A 23432-nucleotide genomic window follows, 5' to 3' on the forward strand; every position below is an offset into this window, starting at 1 on the left:
ACAAGAAAAATTCCACCTCAGCCCAGTCAGAATTATGACTCCTTTAAGTCCTTAAAGCCTGTGCCCACTGGTCCTAGATTGAATGAAAAGGAATTGTAACACACACTAACACTTAAACTCTGCTAAACAATTCTTACACAGCATAAAGATTTCTCACAAATGTATATAAGTAGACTCAAACGTTAGTGCCCCATCAATTTTACTTTAAAGTTTACACAGAGTTATACATTACCATGAATATTCCAGTCGTAAAGCTCTAAAATATCCTTAAATAAGAATGAGGCAAACATTCCCAATCCTTTCACACAGAAGTTCTGAAACCAAAACAAAGGGGCAGGGCTGTGAGAGGCTGACAATAAACAGAAGCTTCACAAAGTCAGTGGCCAGTGTTCTCTGTTTTGCTTTTTCCTGACCCCTCATCAATTCTTCAGTATGGGGGCTCTCGTGATGCAATGGGTAATGTCCCTAACCAGGAATCTTTGGACACTGCCTGAACTGCTGTGCTCTTCCAGCACCATCAATCCAGTATTTGGTTTTCAGCATCTGCAGTCATTGTTTTTACAATGTCCCTAACCTCTGAACCAGAATGCCTGGGTACAAATCCCATCTGTTTCTGAGGGTGCGCCATTACATCTCTGAATAGGATGATTTGAAAACATCTGCAGTGGGTAGTGCCCCTTCTTCAGTGTCTGGAGATGCAGGTTCAAGCCACACTCTGGGAGGTGTCAGCTACAAAAGGAGCTTGCATGTCGCAGTTTAACCAGCAGATAATCATCCTTCCACCACCTCCTCCCTCACTATTTCCCAAAGGGATACAAAGAAATTGTGCAAGAAGATAGGCTTAAAAAATTCTTTAATTGCGTTCGTGTAAAATCTTAAGTACTAAAAATCTTTGCTTCTGTAAAATGCATAAGCATGTTTGCTTCCTCAGTATTCTTGAGCTAACATCAACATAGTCAGTCTCTCTTTTCAGGGCATACACACCTCACTACGACCACTGTGGAGAGAGAAACAGGGAGGAAATCAGGCCCCAAGTTTGGTTTCATTTATCAAAAGTGAATGAGGACAGGACAACTGACCAGACCATCATTTCTGATAGATTCAGACAATAAAATGTAGGAGAAATAGGCCATTCAGCCCATCCATCTGCTCTGCTTCTCGAAGAGATCATGGCTGATCTGATAAACTTCAATTCCATTTTCTTGCCTTCTCCTCATAACCCTTGATTTCCTTACTGATTAAAAACCTGTCTCATCATTGAATATACTCCTGAAATTGCTCCTCATCCCTGTCCTAAATGTGTGACCCCTTACGTTGAAATAATGCTGCATGGTTCTAGACACTCCCACAAGGTGAAACAATCTCCCCAAATTGGCCCTGTCAATTTTAAGTGTTCTGGATGTAGGTTTGCTCACTGAGCTGCAAGGTTCGTTTCCAGACGTTTTGTCACCCTACCTGATAACATCTTCAGTGGGCCTCTGGGCGAAGCACTGCTGATGATTCCTGCTTTCTATTTATGTGTTTGGGTTTCTTTGGGTTGGTGATGTTGCCACAGTAAATGACATCACCAACCCAAACATATAAATAGAAAGGAGGAATCATGTACAGTGCTTCGCCTAGAGGCCCACTGAAGATATTACTTGGTACGGTGACAAAACGTCTGAAAATGAACCTTCCAGCTCAGTGAGCAAACCTACATCCAGAACCTCAACCTGAGCTACAAATCTTCTCAAAACTCGCTAAAATCCTAAACGTTTCAAAAAGGTCCCTCTCCCCTTCAAAACTCCAGTGAGTACATGCCCAACCTACACAACCTCCTCTCGTACCTAGGAGCAGCCTAGCAAATCTTCTTTGGACTGTCTCTAAAGCTAGTATATCATTACTTAGATAAATGGACAAAAACTGTCCACAGTACTCTAGCTGTTATCTGACTAATGCCCTGAATAGTTTTAGCAAAACTTCCCTATTTTTGTTCTTCCTTCCTTTTGAAAGGAAGGTCAACATTTCATTTGCTTTCTCTATTAACTGAACTTGGATGTTAGCTCTGTGTCATTCAGGGATGAGGACTCCCAAAACCCTCTGTGCTGTGGCTTTCTGCAGTCTTTCTGCTTTTAATTAATATTCTTGCCAAAGTGCATAAACACACATTTCCCACATTATACTCCATCTGCCAAGTTTTTATCCACTCTCTTAATCTGTCAGTACCCCACTGTAGACTCGTTGGGTCATCCTAACCACTTACAGTGCAACAGAAAATTACTGATAGGACAAGCTAGTTAGCCTATTGTGAGACTGAGATACCTAAACAAATCCCATTTTCCATACCTCAATCCATGACCTTATTACTTGAAGCACTACAAATGCATTTTCAAGTGATTTTTTAAAATGTGATGAGAGCTTCTGCGACTGCCCTTTTCAGGCAACAAGTTCTGTCCTCTGGGTGAAAAAGGAAACCTCAACTCTTCTACTTCTCAGTCTGCGCTCCCTGGTTTTTGACTTCTCTGCTAAGGGAGGTACGTTGTTCCTAGCCTCATTAATTTTGACAATTAATAATCATATACGTCACACTTCAACTTCCCCTCGGCATCCCCTGTTCCATTATTTAAAAATATAGAACCATAGTTATTCAATTAGCAGAAACTTTTGACATTTATCATCTGATGATCACTCCTCGCTTAAGTTTTTGGTCGGAGGATACTCCATACTTGCCTCTGGCATCATTTCTTCAATGAAGTGGATGGTATAGTCGATATTGAAACGAATGACCCTGCACAGTGGAATCTGGAAAAGTAAAGGCATTTGCTTTTTAAGTGAAACATCTTGGAATTAATACATGAAAATTTAGAGATTTATGATGATAAAGGAAGTTTAAGAACTAGGAAGTTATTCTGCTTGTGAGGCTGCACTGGTTAATTAAGATGCCAAATGGCAAGCAAGCATGATGTACAATGATGAGTATATACTGCAACACAATGCAAGCAGATATTGAAGGTGCCATCAGGATAAATAGAAAAAAAATATGCATTAGTATAGCATCTTTCACAATCCCAAAGCACATCACAGTTCTTCTGAAGCAGTGTCATAATTGTAATGTAGAAAACACAACAATAAAATTGAGCACAGGAAGCTAATACAAACAGCAGTGTGATCGTGACCAAACAATCTGTTTTTGTGACAGGCAGAGGCGCAGTTAAACATTTCAATCAATGGATAGCAGCTGATAGCACTCCATCACCAGAGTGTCAGCACTGACTTTTAGGCTAAATTCATCATGTGTGACTTGAACCCACAAACGTCTAACTCCAAGCTGAGCATGTTACCCAATGAGCCACACAGGATGACACTAGGTTCTCTCATGTTTTATGTCAACAACAGCTCAAGCCCCTTTCGGATGCTTCACTTTGCTCCAACTTTACAAGCATCTACATTAGACTCATGAGAAAAAGCAATGATTTCTGTACTTCTGTACGCAATCAGGTCCCAGACCTTCCTGTGGCTTGCCACTTCAACACACAATCCTGCTCCCATGCCCACATGTCTGTCCTTGGCCTGCTGCAATGTTCCAGTGAAGCTCAACACAAACTGGAGGAACAGCATCTCATCATGGCTGAGGATGACCAGCCATGATCATAATGAATGGTGGTGCTGGCTGGAAGCGCAGAATGGCCTACTCCTGCACCTATTGTCTATTATCTTCCGACTAGGCACGTTACAGCCTGCCAGTCTCAACACTGAATTCAACAACTTCAGATGATCACCCCATCTTGACCCCTGTTTTCATTCTGCTCTGTAATTTTATTTCATTTAATTTTTAATATATATTTTATTCACTGTTCTGTACCTCTTATTTCTTGATTGTCTCTCTTTGTCATACTCCCCACTTTCTCATCACCTTTTTCCTCTCCTCTTCCCCCTTTGCTAACCTTCTCCCATTTTCCATTTTGCCCCTGCTTCACCCATTCCCCCAAACCCCCACATATTTTGTCACATAGCACTGACTTGAGCCTTGGTCATTCACAGCTCCTAATCTCCATATAATCTCTCTAGGCACTGTCATTATCACCTCTTTATTGCTACCTTTGCTTCGGGAGCCATGGCTTGCCTTCTCTCAGCCTAGTATAAATACCTTCCTATTTCTCCCTTTTTTTTTAGCTCTGACAAAGGGTCAGTTAGACTCGAAACGTCAGCTCTTTTCTCTCCTTACAGATGCTGCCAGACCTGCTGAGATTTTCCAGCATTTTCTCTTTTGGTCAATGACTTCATTCTCCAGAATTGGGATTCCAAAGCTGTTTGCTGTTCTGCGGATGGAGTGAGATACTTCTCGGATTTAACATCATTAACTTTTATGCTCGAAAATTTGCAGCGAGTAATAAAAAAAAAATGTACCCATCGTAGTTCACCCCGTCGCAATATGATAATCTTTCCCAACTGAAAGGGGATGCCTCTGCTCAGAACACAGCAGGAGTATGAGAATACAAACTGAACACAGAAAAAATAACAAACAATAACTCCAATAAGTTTTAGTTAGAATAAGGAGTGGACTAAGGTCAATAATAGCTGGTGATATCATTTGAGCTGGTGACAGGCAACAAGGTGAATGGCCACTCAGGATAGATTCTACACTGAGTTGGTGGTGAGCTCAAATCCTGACATGTTAGTTGATGGATTTTAAACTCTATTAATAAATCTGAAATTGAAATCTACTCCCAGTAACAATGCCTAGAAAACTGTCAGCAATAGTTACAAAATCCCATCTGGTTCTTTAATGCCTTATAGGGAAAGAAATCCGATGTCCTTATCTGGTCTGACCTACATATGACTCCAGACCCACAGGAATGCAGGTGACTCTTAATTGCCCTCTGAATAGCTCAGTAAATCTTTTAGTTCAAGTGCAATTTGGAATAGCCTTGACAGCAACACTGCAGCTCATGAATGAATTTCTTTTTTAATTACTTTAATTGAATATAAACAATTCAGGATCTTATACATGATTATTAAAATTAAAATACACAAACGATTTGGAAAGGTGAAGCTTAACTGAGGCTTAAATATAATTCTTATATGAAAGAGATTCATACCAGACTCAAAACATGCACTGTTTCTCTCTCCACAGATGCTGCCAGACTTGCTGAGTTCCTACAGCGTTTTCTATGTTTGTTTCAGATTTTCAGTATCCACGGTATTTTACTTTCATTCCCTTGGAGTGTATCATGTTCAAAAAGAAGTCAAAAAGGAAAAAAATAGCAACATGGGCAAGGTGGGGGATTGCTACATAGTTCACATTGACCACGAGAATAAAATCAGATTGTATAAATAGATCCTACATGATGGACGATGACTTTGTAGTGTCAGAGAATACAGGGCACGATGAGAGCAATCAGCCCATCTGGTCTACAATAACTCATTGCTTGAGTTATCTAATTAATCACACATTTCTGTTCCTATTCCCATAATCCTGTGGCCTACTTTTCTCAATTAAGCATTCTTTTTTGACAGTTACTACTGAATCTGCTTCCATTGTCAGTGTATTCTGATTCACTGCAACTCACCATGCAGAAGAGAAATAGCACTGGATTTACCTCGGTCTTCTGTTTTATTTGGAATGACGGAGTCAAAATAACAGCATGTCTGCAGGTCACTAATTTTGATCAGATGTCTTACGAGAAGTAAATGCATCTAATATTTGATAGGAAATGCACAGCTGACAGTTTAAAATTGTGGCACTCACGTTATTAAGAGGAGTGTGAGAAAACAACGAAAATCCTTCGAAGATATATTCATGGTCATCGTATTCTATCACGGTTGGTCTATCAGTCTAAAGGGAAACAGATCAGTTTGGAGCTTAACACAAATTCACAGCAATATACGACTGGAAAAGACTTGCGTTCTGTTCTTCCATAGCTGATAACTTACCAAAAAGTTTGTGGGTGGGGACACTGTGATTCTGTAGTGGAATAATTTCCCTGCATTATTAGTCATTGGACGACATGCCTCATTTGGCTGGAACAAAACAAAAAAGATGCTAAGAGTTTCCTGAAAAAATTAGATATCACTCTTCGGGTTAAAGGGATCAAAGGATATGAGGAGAGAGCAGGAGCAGGGGAGGAGTTGGATGATCAGCGATCTTAGTGACTGGAGGAGTAGACTTGAGAAGCTGAATGACCTACTTCTGTTCTTATTTCCTAAATTTCTACTTATCCAACTTTTCAACATTATCAGAGTAACAAGACACCCAAGAACCTTTCAGCTACTCTGCAACCCTTAATAAAATATGGTCAGAATCGGACCAGTTAGCAAGGAGTTTCACGAGACTAAGCACAGATTAAACATTTTATACAACTGAGTTAACAATAAAGATAGATTCAGACACTAAATGGCTCAGCAGCAAATCTCTCGAATTCAAATAATTGCACATCAAGTGTCAGCTTGTCTTTTATTTATCCTTTTATGAGAACATCCTGGGAGGCTAGCAATAAAAGCAAACTGGATGAAAAACCAGAGGCAAAAATGTTGAATTTCATACATCTTTCGAGAGAGCTAGGCACTCCCAGATGAACCAGGGCTCTGGTGGTAGAGTGGTAGTGCACCTATCTTTGAGACAAGAAGTCCAGGTTCAACTCCCACCTGTCTTTTTTAAAATTCCCCTCCTCTCACCCTAAAAATGTGCCCCTAAGTCTGAAAATTCCTCATCGCAGGAAAAGGACAACTACTATTAATCCAATCTATGTCACTCATTATTTTATAAGCTTCTATAAAAGGTTACCTCTCAACTTCCCATGCTCCGGTGGAAAAAAATCCCAGCCTTTCTTCGTAACTCAAACCTTCCGTACCAAGCAACATCCTGATAAATCTCTTCTGAACCCTCTCTAGTTTAATAATGATAGACATAATTGCAGATTTTTATCGAATTCAAACTCCACCGTCTGCCACGGCAAGATTCAAACCTGAGTCACAAGGTAAGCCCCTGTAGCTGGGGACCATCAAGTAAACTTCATCATAATAAGCTCTATAAAAAAAAGCTGCAAGGAGAAAAATAATAGATTCATACACAGGTTATCCTGTACCACTTTCAAATATATCGCAATCTTTTGAAATATGTAAAACCCTCTTTTTGAATCACACAGGATTCAAAAACAAATCAATAAAACAAAGCATATTCTTACCTCTTCACCAGGGTATATGCTATGTCGAATCCCAGTTCGTTTAGCTTTGGCACTACATTTACACAATGGACCATCATTCATCTACGAACAAATGAAATCAAACAAAATTAAAAGAGGAGGAAATGAGAAACAAAAACAGAAACTGCTGGAAAAACTCAGGACTGAGTGTCTGTAGGTTGAGATTTTTCAGCAAGTTCTGTTTGCGTTTTCCAGCATCCACAGTTCTTTCGGTTTTCTAAACAGGCAATGGTTGAAAAAATCTGAAGGAATGTCACCTTTTACATAATTCACAAATAACATCAATTTAGTTAATACAGAATAAGTAAATATTAACAGCAGATCACTCGGCTTTGAGGAAATTGACTCAGATTTTGCACTCTCCATTCAATTCATTAGACCCAATTCTTATCATTCCTATATTGTGACCAGAACTGTACTTCAGGTTATGTCTAACTGGTGTTTTATACAGTTCAAGCATAATCTTCTGCTGTTTTATTCTAGGCCTCGGATAATAAAATGTCAAAGTTATCTGCTTGACCACCTTCAGAACAGTTGTGAGAAAGGGTTACTTGACCTGAAATGTTACCCGATTTCTCACCATATATATGCTGCCAGACCTGCTGAGCTTTACCAGCAATTCCTGACATTGTTCCACTACATTTAAGTCTGAATCACTTATTTGCAGCATAAACAAAGGGATTTAACACAGAGACTAGTGGAACCCCGCTACAAACAACTTCCACTAACAGGAACACCCAGACATCTACTGGCCTCTCCTTCCTTATATCCAAGATAACCTTCAATCCAACCGGAGACTTTACATTAGAGCGCTTTGTCAGGTGCTAAACACTGCGCAAGGGAAGGACTCTCACACCTGGCCTGGGTCATTGTACCAAAGCTCCTCATGTAGTCGATCAGGGTGTGCCTTTCTACGTTTGATTTCCTCAATGACGTCGATGATTTCAGAGTCTGAGCTGCAGGTGCTACTCCCGCTGCTGTTATCATCCGAGTCACAGCCCGAATCACTGGAGCTGTCATCTGAGCAGGAAGAAATCACATTCAAATAGAACAGCCAATCGACAAGGAAACAAGAGACTCAGGAAATATTTCAAACACTCTTACAACAATCACAGTCCAATGGGAATAACATCCTGTAACTGGCAAACATTGCCAAAATTTAAGTCAGGGTCAAATTTACTGTCTGGCCACAAAAATAACCCCAAGTTTCCAGTTGCCTGCCTCTCCGACACATCACTGTGTTCCTTAGCAGACATCTCTGCCTCAAGCCTGCTGCAGTGCTCCAGTGAAGATCAGCGCAAACTGAGCGAATGGCCTTTAGGGAAGCAAATCTGCCATCTTACGCGGTTTGGCCTACATGTGACTTCAAGTTCACAACATGGTCGAGCCTCAGAAAAAGGCTACACAGTGTAAGAGCATTTGGGATGACCAAGAAATTGATGCCCACATCCCATATTAGGAAAAAAGGCAATGCAAAGTGAGCAAAACTCAATTACTGCGGAGTTCTGGAAATTATATGAGTGTCCATAGCTCAGCTGGTTCTGGATAGCCCACTCACTCATCAGGGGATTGCTTGGTTCGACAGAGAGATACATAAACTTCTTTCAAACTCCAAAGTTTTCAAACCTGGTTCTTCATCCAATTTGGTTTTTGGTGGTTCCCAGGGTGGTCTGGCAGCTCTTGCCTTTTCCTGCCTCTTCCCAAGCTCCTCATCAAACTTTGCGTAAAGCTGTCGTAGTTTACTTGTGCCAACAACAGTGGAGTCGCCCTGAAATAAGTCAGTTTTTGGATATGGGTTTACAAATGTGTTTACTTTAATCCCAGAGTCCAATAAGTGCTTGAAAAACTTTTTGTTCTAAATTTTTCCCATTGCTCATGTAGCCCACACCAGAAGATCAGAGAGATTGTCGGAGAATTTCACACAAGAGGAAGGTAAAACAAATCATGAAAGCCAGAATAGACATACATTAAATCTTGCAGAACATAACTAAAGCGGGATGTAGGAAAGATAATTCCACCTGCAAGGGACACCACAACCAAAAGCCTAATGATATGAAATGGTCACTAATAATTTTGGTCTGGATTTCAGGAGAAAGATTTGCACAGAGAGCAGTCAGTGGGTGAAACTGCTATCACAAAAATGCTTTTAAAGGGCATCTGGATACTGTATGTACTTATGTATAGGTCGATTTCATGTACAAGTTAACCCTACTATATCGCATTAAACTGCATTCATTCATTCATTCATACCAGTAACTCTATTCATTGCTCTTTGTTTACGATATCACATCTCTATTCATTCATTCATAACTCTACTTACCGCACTTATTTACTACAGCACATTCTCACTCATTCCTTCAGACCAGTAATAAATCTATCAGTAGTTATCAGACTTTTTTCACAATATAATCAAAAGTTAATATCGTTAAAAAGTTAATCATTTTAATTATGTCATTATATCCAAATAAAAGTGAGATATAGTAGCTTCATATCAGTATATCTTTAATTCTTTGACAAATGCGTGAATGTTGCTGAGTTTCATAACTTGCGAGAGTAAATGGGAGGGAAATGGAAGAACTTGGCGGGAAAGTTCAAGATGCTTTCACATTCAGAATTTAATAAATGTTTCATTTGAAGTGTGCCATTATACCACGCCATGACGATGTTGAACGTGTAATTTTACAGGATTTTAATGAATCTTTGACATGTTAAATTTTCATACCGGTCGCTTGCTTTACCTTTACCATAACTCATTGTGTTTTTGTTCTTTACCTGGGATTAGTTATGCGATCAAATCAACTTCTGCTAATAATACGCTATTGCAACATACACCATGAATTTCAGCGCCTCAAAACTTATGCCCATGTATTAGTCAACTCCCTAATTTCAGCTTTAAAAAGCCATCTTCAAAATTTGACCTATACATGAATATATATGGTAATCATGCAAGGGAGAAAGGACATGGTGAGGGGATGGACAAAGTCAAGTGGGAGGAAGCTCACATGGAGCATAAACAGCAGCAGCAACCAGATGGGTTGAATGGCCTGTTTCTGCGTCAGTAAATTCTCTACTATAGGACCAAGCTTTCCTTACCACCTGATCCATGGGATCACTGGAATAATAATTCTCTGAGTGAGTACAGCGTATCCACACAGGCTTTGTATTCAGCAGCTCTTCTTCCTCCTTCTCCTCTTCAATATTTTCAGGAAAGGGATTCGCTTCAACCTCCTTGCTTCGAGTGGTGGATTGAGATTTATCCTTACTTGAACTGTGACCTGCTGACCTTCGATCTCTCTCATTCTCCCAGCGAGGGCGCTTCCTTTCTCTGCTGCTTGACCGGCTTCAAGAGAAAGCACAGAAAGATTCCACTCACACAAAGTCATAGAGATGTATAGCACGGAAACAGACCCTTCAGTCCAACTCATCCATGCCGACAAAATATCCTGAATTAATCTAGTACCATTTGTCAGCATTTGGCTCATATCCTTCTGAACCCTTCCAATTCATATACCCATTCAGATGCCTTGTAAATGCTGTAATTGTACCAGCCTGTGTAAAAAGGTTGCCCCTTAAGTCCCTTTAAATCTTTCCTCTCTTGCCCTAAACCTATGCCCTCTAGTTTTGGACTTAAAACCCCATGGAAAAGGCCTTGCCTATTTATCCTATCCATGCCCCTCAAGATTCTATAAAGTCACCCCTCAGCCTCCGATGCTCCAAGGAAAATAGGCCCAGGAACAGGAAGGCAGATTACTACCTCAATGGTATCAAATTAGGTAAAGGGGCTGTTCAGAGAGATCTGGGTGTTCTTGTCCACCAGTCAATGAAGGCAAGCATGCAGGTACAGCAGGTCGTGAAGAAGGCTAATAGCATGCTGGCCTTCATAACAAGAGGGATTGAGTATAGAAGCAAAGAGGTGCTTCTGCAGCTGTACAGGGCCCTGGTGAGACCACACCTGGAGTACTGTGTACAGTTCTGGTCTCCAAATTTGAGGAAAGACATTCTGGCTATTGAGGGAGTGCAGCGTAGGTTCACGAGGTCAATTCCTGGAATGGCAGGATTGCCTTACACGGAAAGACTGAAGCGACTGAGCTTGTATACCCTTGAGTTTAGAAGACTGAGAGGGGATCTGATTGAAACGTATAGGCTTATGAAAGGACTGGACACTCTGGCAGGAGGGAACATATTTCCGTTGATGGGGGAGTGCCGAACCAGAGGACACAACTTAAAAATACGGGGTAGACCATTTAGGACAGAGATGAGGAGAAACTACTTCACACAGAGAGTGGTGGCTGTGTGGAATGCTCTGCCCCAGAGGGCAGTGGAGGCCCAGTCTCTGGATTCTTTTAAGAAAGAATTGGATAGAGCTCTTAAAGATAGTGGAGTCAAGGGGTATGGAGATAAGGCTGGAACAGGATACTAATTAGGAATGATCAGCCATGATCATATTGAATGGCGGTGCAGGCTCGAAGGGCAGAATGGCCTACTCCTGCATCTATTGTCTATTGTCTATTGTCTATTGTCTATTGTCTATTGCCTCTCCCAGTAGCTCAAATTCTCCAACCCTGGCAACATGCTTGTAAATCCTTTCTGAACCTTTTCAAGTTTAACATTTTTTCCTAAGGCAGGGAGACCAGAATCGAATGCAATATTCCAAAAGTGGCCTAACCAATGTCCTGTACTACCACAACATGATCTTCCAACTCCTGTACTCAATGCACTGACCAATAAAGGCAAGTGTACCAAACACCTTCTTCACTGCCCTGTGTACCTGCAACTCCACCTTCAGGGAAATCTGAACCTGCACTCCAAGGTCTCTTTGTTCAAGAACACTCTCCAAGATCTTACCATTAAGTGTAAAAGTTCTGCCCTGATTTCCCCAACCAAAATGTAGCACCTCACAAACTTCTAGATTCTATATCAGCCTTTGCAAAGAATATTTTACACAGGTTTTGACAAAGAAAAGCTTTATTTCAATATGAACTTGATTGAGTTTTTTTTGAAGAAATAACAAAGACGATTGATGAGGGCAGAGCGGTGGATGTGACCTATATAGACTTCAGTAAGGCGTTCAAAAGGTTCCTCACCAGGTGACTGATTAGCAAGGTTAGATGTCATGGAATACAAGGAGAACTAGCCATTTGGATACAGAACTGGCTCAAAGATAGAAGACAGAGAGTGGTGGTGAAGGGTTGCTTTACAGACAGGAGGCCTGTGACCTGTGATGTGCTACAGTGGTGTTGGGTCTGCTACTTTTCATCATTTATATAAATGATTTGGATGTGAACATAGGAGGTATAATTAGTAAGTTTGCAGATGACACCAAAATTGGAGGTGTAGTGGACAGTGTAGGTTACCTCAGAGTACAACAGGGGGGCCAATGGGCTGAGGAGTGCAGATGGAGTTTAATTTAGTCAAATGCAAGATGCTGCATTTTGTAAAAGCAGATAAAGACTACTTATTCAGAGTTAAAAATCACAGAACACCAGGTTATAGTCCAACAGGTTTAACTGGAAGCACTAGCTTTCGGAACGACGCTCCTTCATCAGGTGGTTGTGGATAACAACCCGATGAAGAATCGGCGCTCCAAAAGCTAGTGCTTCCAATTAAACCTGTTGGACTATAACCTGGTGTCGTGTGATTTTTAACTTTGTACACCCCTGTCCAACACCAGCATCTCCAAATCATGAGTTAATCATTCAGTTAATGGTAAGGTCCTGGGGAGAGTTGCTGAACAAAGATCTTGGAATGCAGGTTCATAGTTCCTTGAAAGGAGAGTCACAGGTGGATAGGACTGTGAAGAAGTATGCTTTCCTTTATTGGTCAGAGCATCGATTATAGAAGGTCATGTTGAGGCTGTACAGGACATTAGTTCAGCCACTTTTGGAATATTGCGTGCAGTTCTGGTCTGCAGATACTGAAGGATGTTGTGAAACCTGAAACGGTTCAGAAAAGATTTACAAGGATGTTGCCAGGGTTGGAAGATTTGAGATAGAGGGAGAGGCTGAATAGGATGGGGCTGTTTACCCTGGAGCATCATATGCTGAGGGGTGACCTTATAGAAGTTCATAAAATCATGAGGGGCACAGATAGATAAATAGACAAAGTCTTTTCCTTGGGGTGGTGGAGTCCAGAACTAGAGGGCATTGGTTTAGGGTGAGAGAGGCAAGATCTAAAATAAACCTAAGGGGAAACTTTTTCCATACAGAGGGTGGTGCGCCCATAGAATTGGCTGCCAGAGGAAGTGGTGGAGCCTGGTACAATTACAATGTTTAAAAGGCATCCGGATGTGTATATGAATAGGAAGGGTATAGAGGGATATGGGCCAAGTGATGGCAAATGGAACTAGATTAGGTTAGAATATCTGGTTGCCATGAACGAGTTGGACTGAAGGGCCTGTTTCCATGCTGTATATCTCAATGACGCTAATAAATGGTACAAGGACCCCGTGGGGGCAGGCAGTGAAGTTACTTTCAGATTTTGGTTTTGTGCATGAATGGTTATACACAGTATTGTTAAATGACATTGGCCTTGACCTCGCTGCCATTAGGAAGGTGCAGCTGGGTGGGGATGTAGTGGAAATGCAGACAATCAACATTTCAATATTAAATAGACTATGTCTCCAGGGAAAGCAGCCCCAACCTATTCAGCCTCTCCCTCTAACTTTGGGCTTTGGGGGTGGGGGAACTGGATTACCACACAGAGAGCCAGAACACGCTAATGGGCTAACAGCCTCTTTCCATGGCACGAAAGCTCAATTATGGGTCAAATCGAGAAAAGGGGAAAATCTTAACATTATAACCACAACATTCCAGGAACAAAATCAGGAAGGGCATCTGCACCGCAAACAGTGAACCTGAAATCTGGAACGTTTCTTAAGGCTTTGCATTCCAAAAATCAATTGAATCTTTTAAGATGAGGACTGTCAAATATTTGGGAGGTCAGGGTCAAGGAATAAGGAGTAAAGATAGGAATACAGGTGCAGCTCATAACCTAATGGAGCAGCAGAACAGGTTCAAAGAGCTGAATGACCTCCTCCTGTTCCTACATTTACAAACATGGAAACCTTTCATTCTCCAATTTTATCAAGTAAACTGCACTCGGGTAGATTCCAAACTGATGGAAATTGCTTAGCAGATTTAACTTGTCTCTCCGCCACCACCACTATATACTTCCTTTAAATTACTTTGTATGACAGCACCTTCAGCTGTTAGTTTTAATTTAAAGATTTTTGGTAGAACTGCCAAAAGGTGAAAGCTGGGCAAGGTTGGGCAATCAAAGGGCATTCATTTGAAACATATTTCCATCAATGATGGTTTACAGCCTTTTCCATATTTCAATAATCAACAATAAAACTAAGGGAAACAGCAAGACTGAAAGCACAATATTGCTCCTTCAACCACTCTGCTCCAAGTTAAAATGTTTACTTCTTCTACAGTGAAACTCAATCGCAAGTCAATTGCCATCATTCGTAATAAGGACGTACAGCACAGAAATAGACCCTTCAGTCCAACTCAACCATGCTGACCAGATATTCTATATTAATCTAGTCACAATTGTCAGCATTTTGCCCATATCCCTTTAAAGCCTTCCTATTCATACACTCATCCAGATGTGTTTTAAATGTTGTAAATTGCACAAGCCTCCTCCAACACCTCCCCCGGCAGCTTATTCCATACACGCATCACCTTCTGCATGAAAATGCTGGTCCCCTCCAAATCCTTCCCCCTCAGATTAAACCCATGCCCTGTATTCCCAGACTCCCATACCTTGGGGAAAAGACCTTTACTATTCACCCTATCCATGTCCATTATGATTTTATAAATTTCTATTAATTCACCTCTCAGCCTCCGACACTCCAGGGAAAAAAAAACACAGCCTAATCAGCCTTTCCCTGTAACCCTGACAACTACCCTGCAACCCTTCCAAGTTTCACAACATCTTTCCTATAACAGGGAGAACAGGAATGAGCGCAGCATTCCAAATGGCTACAGTACTCTTCCATCACAAGCTCTCCATCAGGAAAGACATTCCTGATGAACAGCTTATACTAGAAATATCAACTCTCCTCCTCAGATGCTGCCTGACCGGCTGTACTTTTCCAGCACCACACGTTTTTACTCAGATCTCCAGCATCTGCAATCTCCTTTTTCTCCTATTTCTCTAGCGTCCATAAATCACAACCAAAGCACAAGCTTAATTTAATACTACTGTACATTAAATATTATTGGAAAGACACAAGAGACATTGAGAGGGTGCAGAAGAGATTTAAGCAAAAGTTTCCAGTTACGATGGATTTTAGAGACAAGGTTAGGTCAGAGAAGCTGGGCTTGTCCTCCTTGGAGCAAAAGCATGTCAAGGAAGAATCCTACAGTGGTGCACGGAATTCTGACAGTTAGATAAGGTACTATGACAAGGTAAACTTCAAAACTTTCATAGATTGAAAGAATCAGCAATAACTCTTTCTGCAATACGCTGTTTCCTAAGATAAAAGAACAATGACAAACTTTTATAAAGCAATTAAAAGCATCATGACAATTAGCCATTTCCAGGAAGTGAAGGGGTCAGGCTACACAAACCAGCTGCTTTAACAACTGCTTGATAACTGATTGCCCGAGGCCACAGGACAAATGATTGCCTGCAGAGGAATTTGAGGAGTTAAATGGCAGGACAGACTTCGATCAGACAGCTAACATCAAATGTGACAAGGAACAAAACTCTAAATTGAGAGCAGTTGGCTTTCACACCTGTTAAGGAAGCAAGCAACAGCCTTAATGATAATGACCTGGTCCTCACTGCCAACAGGAAGATGGGGGAGGGGCAGGGGGGTATGTAATGGGTATGAATAACTCTGGAAGTGTCATCAGTGCTGTGGCTGGACACCAACAGACAGATGCTGTTGGTTGGAATCATGGCTACATTCCACCATTAATCAAATAATAGCTAAGTAGACTTAAGAGCTTAACTTGCTTATTTGAAGGACCTTATTTTGGTTGCTACATCAAATAAAGTTTAAATTATTGTTTCAGTTTTAATTGCCTGAGAAATTTCTTAATTAGTAGCCAAATTAAAAAGTAGCTTGTGATATTATCCACACAACATTACCAAAGGAAAGCTACACACAATAGTCAATCATCCAAGGACTAGAAGACACAGATTTAAGATTCTGGACAAAAGATGCAGGAGCAACGTGTGGAAAAATTTATTTTTTCAAAGCAAATGGGACAGACCTGGAATGTCTATGAGGCTGTTGGATGTGGATAATCAGTGAAAACTAAATGGTCACCTGAGGGGAGAAAACTTGCAAGGCAACATGGAAATACAGCAAAGGAACTAGATGGCTGTACATTGAGCTAGCATGGAATCGATGGCTGAATGACTTCCTTATGATCCAGCATGACAGAGGCCTGTACTACTATTGACCAGGTCCTGGAACCTCTTGGCCAGACTTTCAGTAAAAGGCCGCTGTACATATAACTGACTGTAGACGCCATACCTTTACAAATAACATTAATCAACAGACTTGACAGGTAAGTGACTCATGCTAGATTTTCCGAGATGAGTATGGAATAACTTAAAACAAAATCCAAAAGCAATGGATTTTGGGGTGTTAAGGAATGGGACAGAAGAGTGCAAGAAATGTAACCTGTGCGTCCTTTTCCGATCTCGTCTGTGTGATCGTTCATAGGATGGTGATCGGTAATTGTCACGGTGCTTATGCCTGTCTCTGAAAAAGGAAAAGGTTTGTTAAGTCGATTTTTGAGGTTTTGTACAGACTTAACAGGAACTCTATCCGCATCATACTACAGCATGATAGCAAAGGGCATAAAAAAAATCAATTGCTGTTAATTCCCTGAAGTCGGAGATTTTACAAGCCCTTGGTTTCAGTGTTCTTATTTACAAAGAGCCCTCTGTGTGATCCCAGTTTTGGTGTTTATTTAATTATTTAATTTAAAAAGAGCCCTCACCTGCTGCAATCGAAGTTTCCGTCATACAGTCATAAAAGTTTACAGCCTGGAAACAGGCCCTTCGGCCAACTTGTCCATGTCACTGAGATTTCACAATTAATCAGTCACACTTGGCTGTGATTGGTCCATATCCCTCCACACCGCTCCCATCTATCTACGTCTCTACAAGTTCCTTAAGTGACAAAATTGTATTCACCTCCACCACTACCTTCGGCAGACCATACCAGTCACTCACCACCTATCAGGTCACTTTTGTATCTCTCCCCCCTCACCTTAAACCATTGGTGCTTTATACATTATTGGGAAAGCAGCCCCTGCCCGCTGTGCACCCCCCCCAACCCCCGCCGTCTTTATTATTAAAGGGCCATCCCCCTCACCCGCCGAGCCTCCAGGGTGTGATATTAAAGGGGCCCCCTCCCACCCCCGGGTGCGTTATTAAGGGGCCCCTCACCTCTGCCGGGGTGCGTTATTAAAGGGGCCCATCTCCTCTTCCGGGGTGCGTTATGAAAGGGGCCCCTGTCCCCCCGGGGTGCGTTATGAAAGGGGCCCCTGTCCCCCCCGGGTGTGTTATTAAAGTGGCCCCCATACTCCAGGGTGTGTTATTAAAGGGGCCCCCTGTCCCCGGGGGTGTGTTATTAAAGGGGCCCCTATCCCCCAGGGATGTGTTATTAATGGGGACCCTATCCCTTGGGGTGTATTATTAATGGGGCCGCTATTCTCGGGGTGTATTATAACTGGCCCGTACCTGCTGTGCCCGCGGCCCCGGTGCCGGCTCGGTGTCCTCTCCCGGTCATGACTGATCCTCCTGCGGCCGCTGTCCACCCTCCTGTCCCTGTCCCTCTCCCTGGGCCTGTCCCTGCTGTCTCGGCGCTCAGGCCTGGCCTGAGTCGGGCTCCGCCGTTGCTCCCGGTTACGGTAGGCCCTGTCCTTGTGGCGGTTATCGCGCTCGGCCTCGTGCCGCCCTCCGGACGCTCTGGCAGGCAGCGCGCGCTGGGGCTTGTCCCGGAAGTGCTCAGAGGGTGGCCCTGACCCCAGGCCCGGCGGCGGTTGCTGTGGCGACGGGACATTGTGGTAACCCCCAGGGCCTGGGCCCGGATGGATGACAGCTCCCGCTCCCGGAGGATAACCGCCAGCTCCTGCGGCCTGAGGATAACCGGCGCCGCCGAAATGCTGGAGCGGGTAGGCCTGGGGGTAAGGCAGTGGGTACGGCGGTTGGAAAGGCGCCTGCTGTGGGGGTAGGAGCGGAGCCTGGGCCTGGGCCATCAGCGGCTGGTAACCCGCCCCACGCTCTGCGCCTCCCGCATTCGGTGTCGGCGTGAAGCATGGGAATCCCGAGCGTGGTACTGGAGGCCCGGGGTAGGGAGGCCTAGGCCTCAGCTGCTGGGCGGCCGGCCCCGGGCGAGGCTCTGAGGCCTGAGGGATGTGTGGCGGGTAGGCCAAGAAGCCTGGGCCTGGGTAAGCCGGGCTCTGCGGGTTGGGGAAGCGGGGAGGAGGGGGAGGTGGCGGTGGGGGAGGGGGCATCGGCGGAGCGAGCTGCTGCTGCTCGGGGGGGAATAATGGAGGCGGTGGGTGGACAGGCCGAAAGCCAGCCCCTCCAGCACCGGCCTCGAAGGACTGCTGGAGGGCCCGGCCCCCCGGGGTTACCCTGCCCCGGGCACTGCCAACCTTCGGCATCACCCCGTGGCCAGTGTGTGCAGCGGCCCCTCGGCACGGATGAAAGGACATGGTTCCCCCTTTAAAGACAGAGAAAAAAAATTAGAACAATTTAAACATATCTGATTGTGACAGTGTAAAACAGCATGGCTAAACACAACTAAATTCCACCGTGCAGATGTTAGAAATGTGCCCCTCAGCTGGGGGGGGAAACAACAGAGGAGCATGAAAATCAACGCTTCAGGCAAAAGCCTTTCATCAGGAATCAATGAAGCGCACATTTCTGATGAGGGGCTTTTGTCCGAAACATTGATTTTCCTGCTCCTCGGATGCTGCCTGACCTGCTGTGCTTTTCCAGCACCACACTGATCTTAATTATAATCTCCAGCATCTGCAGTACCGTATTCAGTTTCACCTGGGGGACAACAGAACTGATTGCTCTAAAGGGCAGCAACTTGCAAAGATTTCCACGGTCAACAGGAAAGGACACAAGGAGGCTGCAAAACTGTATTGATATGTTAAGGGCAACAACTTGCTACATTAAGTGAGTGGGCAGAACAAGAATAAGGTTAAAAATGTGAAATTGACCATTTTGGCAGGAAGTATCAAATAAGAAGCATGTCATCTAAATGGTGAGATGGTAGAGCTCTGAGATGCAGAGGGTTAAGAACATAAGAAATATGTCATCTGGCCCATTGAGCCTTCTCTGCCATTCAATAACATCATGGCTGATCTCTTCATGGACTCAGCTCCACTGACCTGTCCACTCACCATAACCCTTCAATTCCTTTTTCTGTTCAAAAGTCTCTATCTTTACCCTAAGATGATTTGACGATTCAATTCCACAGATTCACAACCCTTTGGGTGAAGAAGTTCCTCCTTGTTGAGCTGCCAGAGGAAGTGTTGGAGAGAGGTGCAATTACAACATCTAAAAGGCATCTGGATAGGTATATGAATAGGAAGGGATTAGAGGGATATGGGCCAAACGCTGACAAATGGGGTAAGATTAATTTAGGATTTCTGGTTGGCATAGACAAGTTAGACTGAAGGGTCGGTTTCCATGCTGTAAATCTCTTTGACTCCATTCAACTCAGTAGGAGATCTGCTGTCTCTTATTGAGACTATGCCCTCAAGTTCTAATTTCACCCGCCAATGGAAACAATCTCCCTGCTTATATCTTCTCTACTCCCTTAATAATTTAAATGTTTCTATAAGAATCCCCCACCCCCACCCCTATTCTTCTAAATTCTAATGAGTATAATCCCAGTCTACTCAATCTCTCCTCATAAACCAACCTTCTCAAATGTGGAATCAGCCTAGTGAATCTCCTCTGCACATCCTCCAGTGCCAGTACATCCTCCCTATTACTATACACAGTACTCCAGGCCTCACAAGGTTAATTCCCGGAATGTCGGGACTATTTTACGCTGAAAGATTGTGGGCTTGTATACCCTTGTGTTTAGAAGGCTGAGAGGGGATCTGATTGAGACGTATAAGATTATTAAAGGATTGGACACTCTGGAGGCAGGAAGCATGTTTCTGCTGATGGTTGAGTCCCGAACCAGAGGACACAGTTTAAAAATAAGGGGTAGGCCATTTATAACAGAGTTGAGGAGAAACGTCTTCACCCAGAGAGTGGTGGGTGTATGGATTGCTCTACACCAGAAGGCTGTGGAGGCCAAGTCTCTGGAAACTTTCAGGAAAGAGCTGGATAGAGCTGTTAAGGATAGTGGAATCAAGTGTTATGGGGATAAGGCAGGAATAGGATACTGATTGGGGATGGTCAGCCATGATCATAATGAATGATGGCGCTGGCTTGAAGGGCAGAATGGCCTACTCTTGCACCTATTGTCTATTGTCTCACCACCGCCTTCAACAGCTGCAGCATAACCTCCCTATTTTTAAACGCCATCCCACTGGCAATGAATTCCATTTGCCTTCTTAACTACCTGCTGCACCTGCAAACAATTTTTTGTGATTCATGTACAAGGACACTCCAGTCCCTCTGCACTGCAGAATATTCCAATTTTTCACCATTTGTTGTAATTCCTACCCAAATGAATGACCTTACATTTACCAACATACTCCACCAGCTAGACCCCTGCCCACTCACTTAACCTATCTCTCTTCCTCTGCGTACTTTGGTCTACCAATCATCTTAGTGTCATCTGCAAACTTTGACACTACACTTGGTCTCCACTTACAAATCATCCAAGTAAATTGTAAACAATTGCAGTCCCAACACTGATCCCTGAGGCACACCACTACCCCCCTGATCGCTAACCAGAAAAATACCCATTTATCATCATTCTATTCTTGTTAGTTATTCAGTTTTGGTTCCAGTGACCCTTCAAAACTGGTGGTAGCTAGGAAAAAGTATTTTTTTAAAGCAGAAAAGCGGAAGGGGGTAAGGAGTAAATGACAGGTGGAGATAGATCCAAAAGAGAGAGAAAGACGGTTGGATAAACAAGAGTGGAGAACAGTCCCAGCTGAGGAGAACGAATGGCTGCTAATGGGAACTATGGATAAAATGCTAAAATGGGTAGTGTGTAATAGCAGACCATGTGATAACAAGGCCTGGGGTTGGGGTAAGAATATGGGAGAAGGTGTCCCAAGACCTAAACTTGTTGAACTCAATATTAAGTTTAGAAGGCTATACAGCTCCCAAGCGGAAAATGACAAAGTGTTCTTCCAACTTGAACTGCCCTGTGCTGGAGGACTGCCACAAGCCTGAGACAGAAATGTTGGCCAGGGAACAAGATGGTGAGTTGAAGTCGCAGGCAACTGGAAGCTCAGGGCCTTTTTTTTTCCAAACAGAACTGCGAAGCAGTCACTCAATCCATGCTTAATTTCCCCAATGTAGAGGAGACTGCATAATGAGCAGTGAATCCAACAGACGAGAGTAAGTGAGCTGCTGGTAATGTGCTGCTACACCTGGAAGCTGTGTTTGGGACTTGGGATACAGAGGAGGCAGAAAGTAAACGGGCAGGTGTTACACTTTCTGCAGCTGCAGGAAAGGTGCCGTAGGGCTGCAGAGTTGTTGAGAGTGAAGGAGGAGTGTAGCAGGGTGCCCAGAGGGAATGGTCCTTGCAGAAGATGGCAGAAATGGCAGCTAGTGATCCTCTGGATGGAGTTGCTGGTGGAATAGTAGGTAAGGGCAAGGGGGAAGAGAAGGGGTGAGGGCTAAGGTGCGGGAAAGGGTCAGGCCCGGTCAACAATGATGCTGGGGAAACCTTTGTTGAGGAAGAAGATGGACATTTTGGTGGCTCTCTTATTGAAGTTGGCATAATCAGAACGGAGGAACTGGGAGAATGGAATACTGTCTTTACAGGAAACAGGGTGAGGATGTATAGTTATGACTATGCGAGTAGGCTGGTTTGCAGTTTGCAGAATATTAGTGGCTAACCTATCCCCTGAACAGAAACAAACATGTCAAGGTAGTGGAGGGAGGAGTCGGATGAACCAGGTGAAGGTGAGTGTGGGGTGGAAATTGGAAGTGAAATTGATAAACATTTCCAATTCAGGATGAGAGAACGAAGCAACACTGATTATATCATCAATATACCAATGTGGGTGTGGGCCATGAGGGCACAGCAACAAGGAATGTTTCACATACTCTATAGACACAGACATAATCGGGACACATGCGGGTACCCATGGCCACCCATTTGACCTGAAGAGTAGCGAGGTTACATTTCAGTTATACAGGACATTGATGAAACCACACTAGGAGTAATGTGTACAGTATTAGTGTCCTTGTTTAAGGAAAGATGTAAATGTGCTGGAGACAGTTCAGAGGAGGTTTAATAAACTAATACCTGTAACTGGCAGGTTGTCTCATAAGGAGAGGTTGGACAGTCTAGACTTGTATCCCCTGGAGATTACAAAAGAGACTACTTGATTGAAGCAAAGAAGATCACGAGGGGTTTTGAGAGTAGATGTGAACAACATGTTTCCTGTTATGGGAGAATCTAGAACTAGGGGTCACCATTTGAAAATCAGTGGTCAGCCATTAAAAACAGAATACGCATTGTTTTCTGAGCATCAGATTCATTGGAACTCTCTTTCGGAAAAGGTAACTGAAGTTGAGTTATAGAGTCATAGAGATGTACAGCACAGAAATAGATCCTTCGGTCCAACTTGTCCATGCCAACCAGATATCCTAACCTAATCGAGTCCCATTTGCTAGCACTTGGCCTATATCCTTCTAAACCCTTCCTATTCATATACCCATCCAGATCCCTTAAATGCAGCAATTGTACCAGCCTCCACCACTTCCTCTGGCAGCTCATTCCATGCTCTGAATGAAAAAGTTGCCCCTTAGGTCCCTTTTAAATTTTTCCCCACTCACCCTAAATCTATGCTTTCTAGTTCTGCACTCCCCCCACCCTAGAGAAAAACTTTGAATATTTACCCTATCCATGCCCCTCATGATTTTGTAAACCTCTATAAGGTCACCACCCAGCCTCTGACACTCCAGGGAAAATAGGCCAACCTATTCAGCTTTTCCCTGTAGCTCAAAGCCTCCAACCCTGACAACATCCTTGTAAATCTTTCTGAACCCTTTCAAGTTTCACAACATTCTTCAGATAGGAGGGAGACAAGAGTGGCACGCAATATTCGAAAAGTGGAT

At 43.2% G+C, this 23432-nt stretch overlaps 1 protein-coding gene across 4 annotated transcripts in view; it reads right to left on the reverse strand.

Annotated features, from left to right (window-relative positions):
• Positions 1-23432, reverse strand: part of drosha (drosha ribonuclease III) — a 172181-nt gene that overhangs the window by 143148 nt on the left and 5601 nt on the right. For all 4 annotated transcript variants that reach the window (XM_072560332.1, XM_072560331.1, XM_072560333.1 and 1 more), the window contains exons 2-11: positions 17892-18879; positions 16825-16905; positions 10275-10521; positions 8808-8949; positions 8038-8201; positions 7164-7244; positions 5914-6000; positions 5729-5815; positions 2710-2781; positions 233-314 (exon numbers count right to left, since the gene is read on the reverse strand). In XM_072560332.1, coding sequence (XP_072416433.1) covers positions 233-314; positions 2710-2781; positions 5729-5815; positions 5914-6000; positions 7164-7244; positions 8038-8201; positions 8808-8949; positions 10275-10521; positions 16825-16905; positions 17892-18871 — 2023 coding nt within the window. In that variant the 5' untranslated portion in view covers positions 18872-18879. The remainder of the gene's footprint in view (positions 1-232; positions 315-2709; positions 2782-5728; positions 5816-5913; positions 6001-7163; positions 7245-8037; positions 8202-8807; positions 8950-10274; positions 10522-16824; positions 16906-17891; positions 18880-23432) is intronic.

The sequence above is a fragment of the Chiloscyllium punctatum genome, chromosome 41 (assembly GCF_047496795.1).
Source record: "Chiloscyllium punctatum isolate Juve2018m chromosome 41, sChiPun1.3, whole genome shotgun sequence".
Taxonomy (NCBI): domain Eukaryota; kingdom Metazoa; phylum Chordata; class Chondrichthyes; order Orectolobiformes; family Hemiscylliidae; genus Chiloscyllium; species Chiloscyllium punctatum.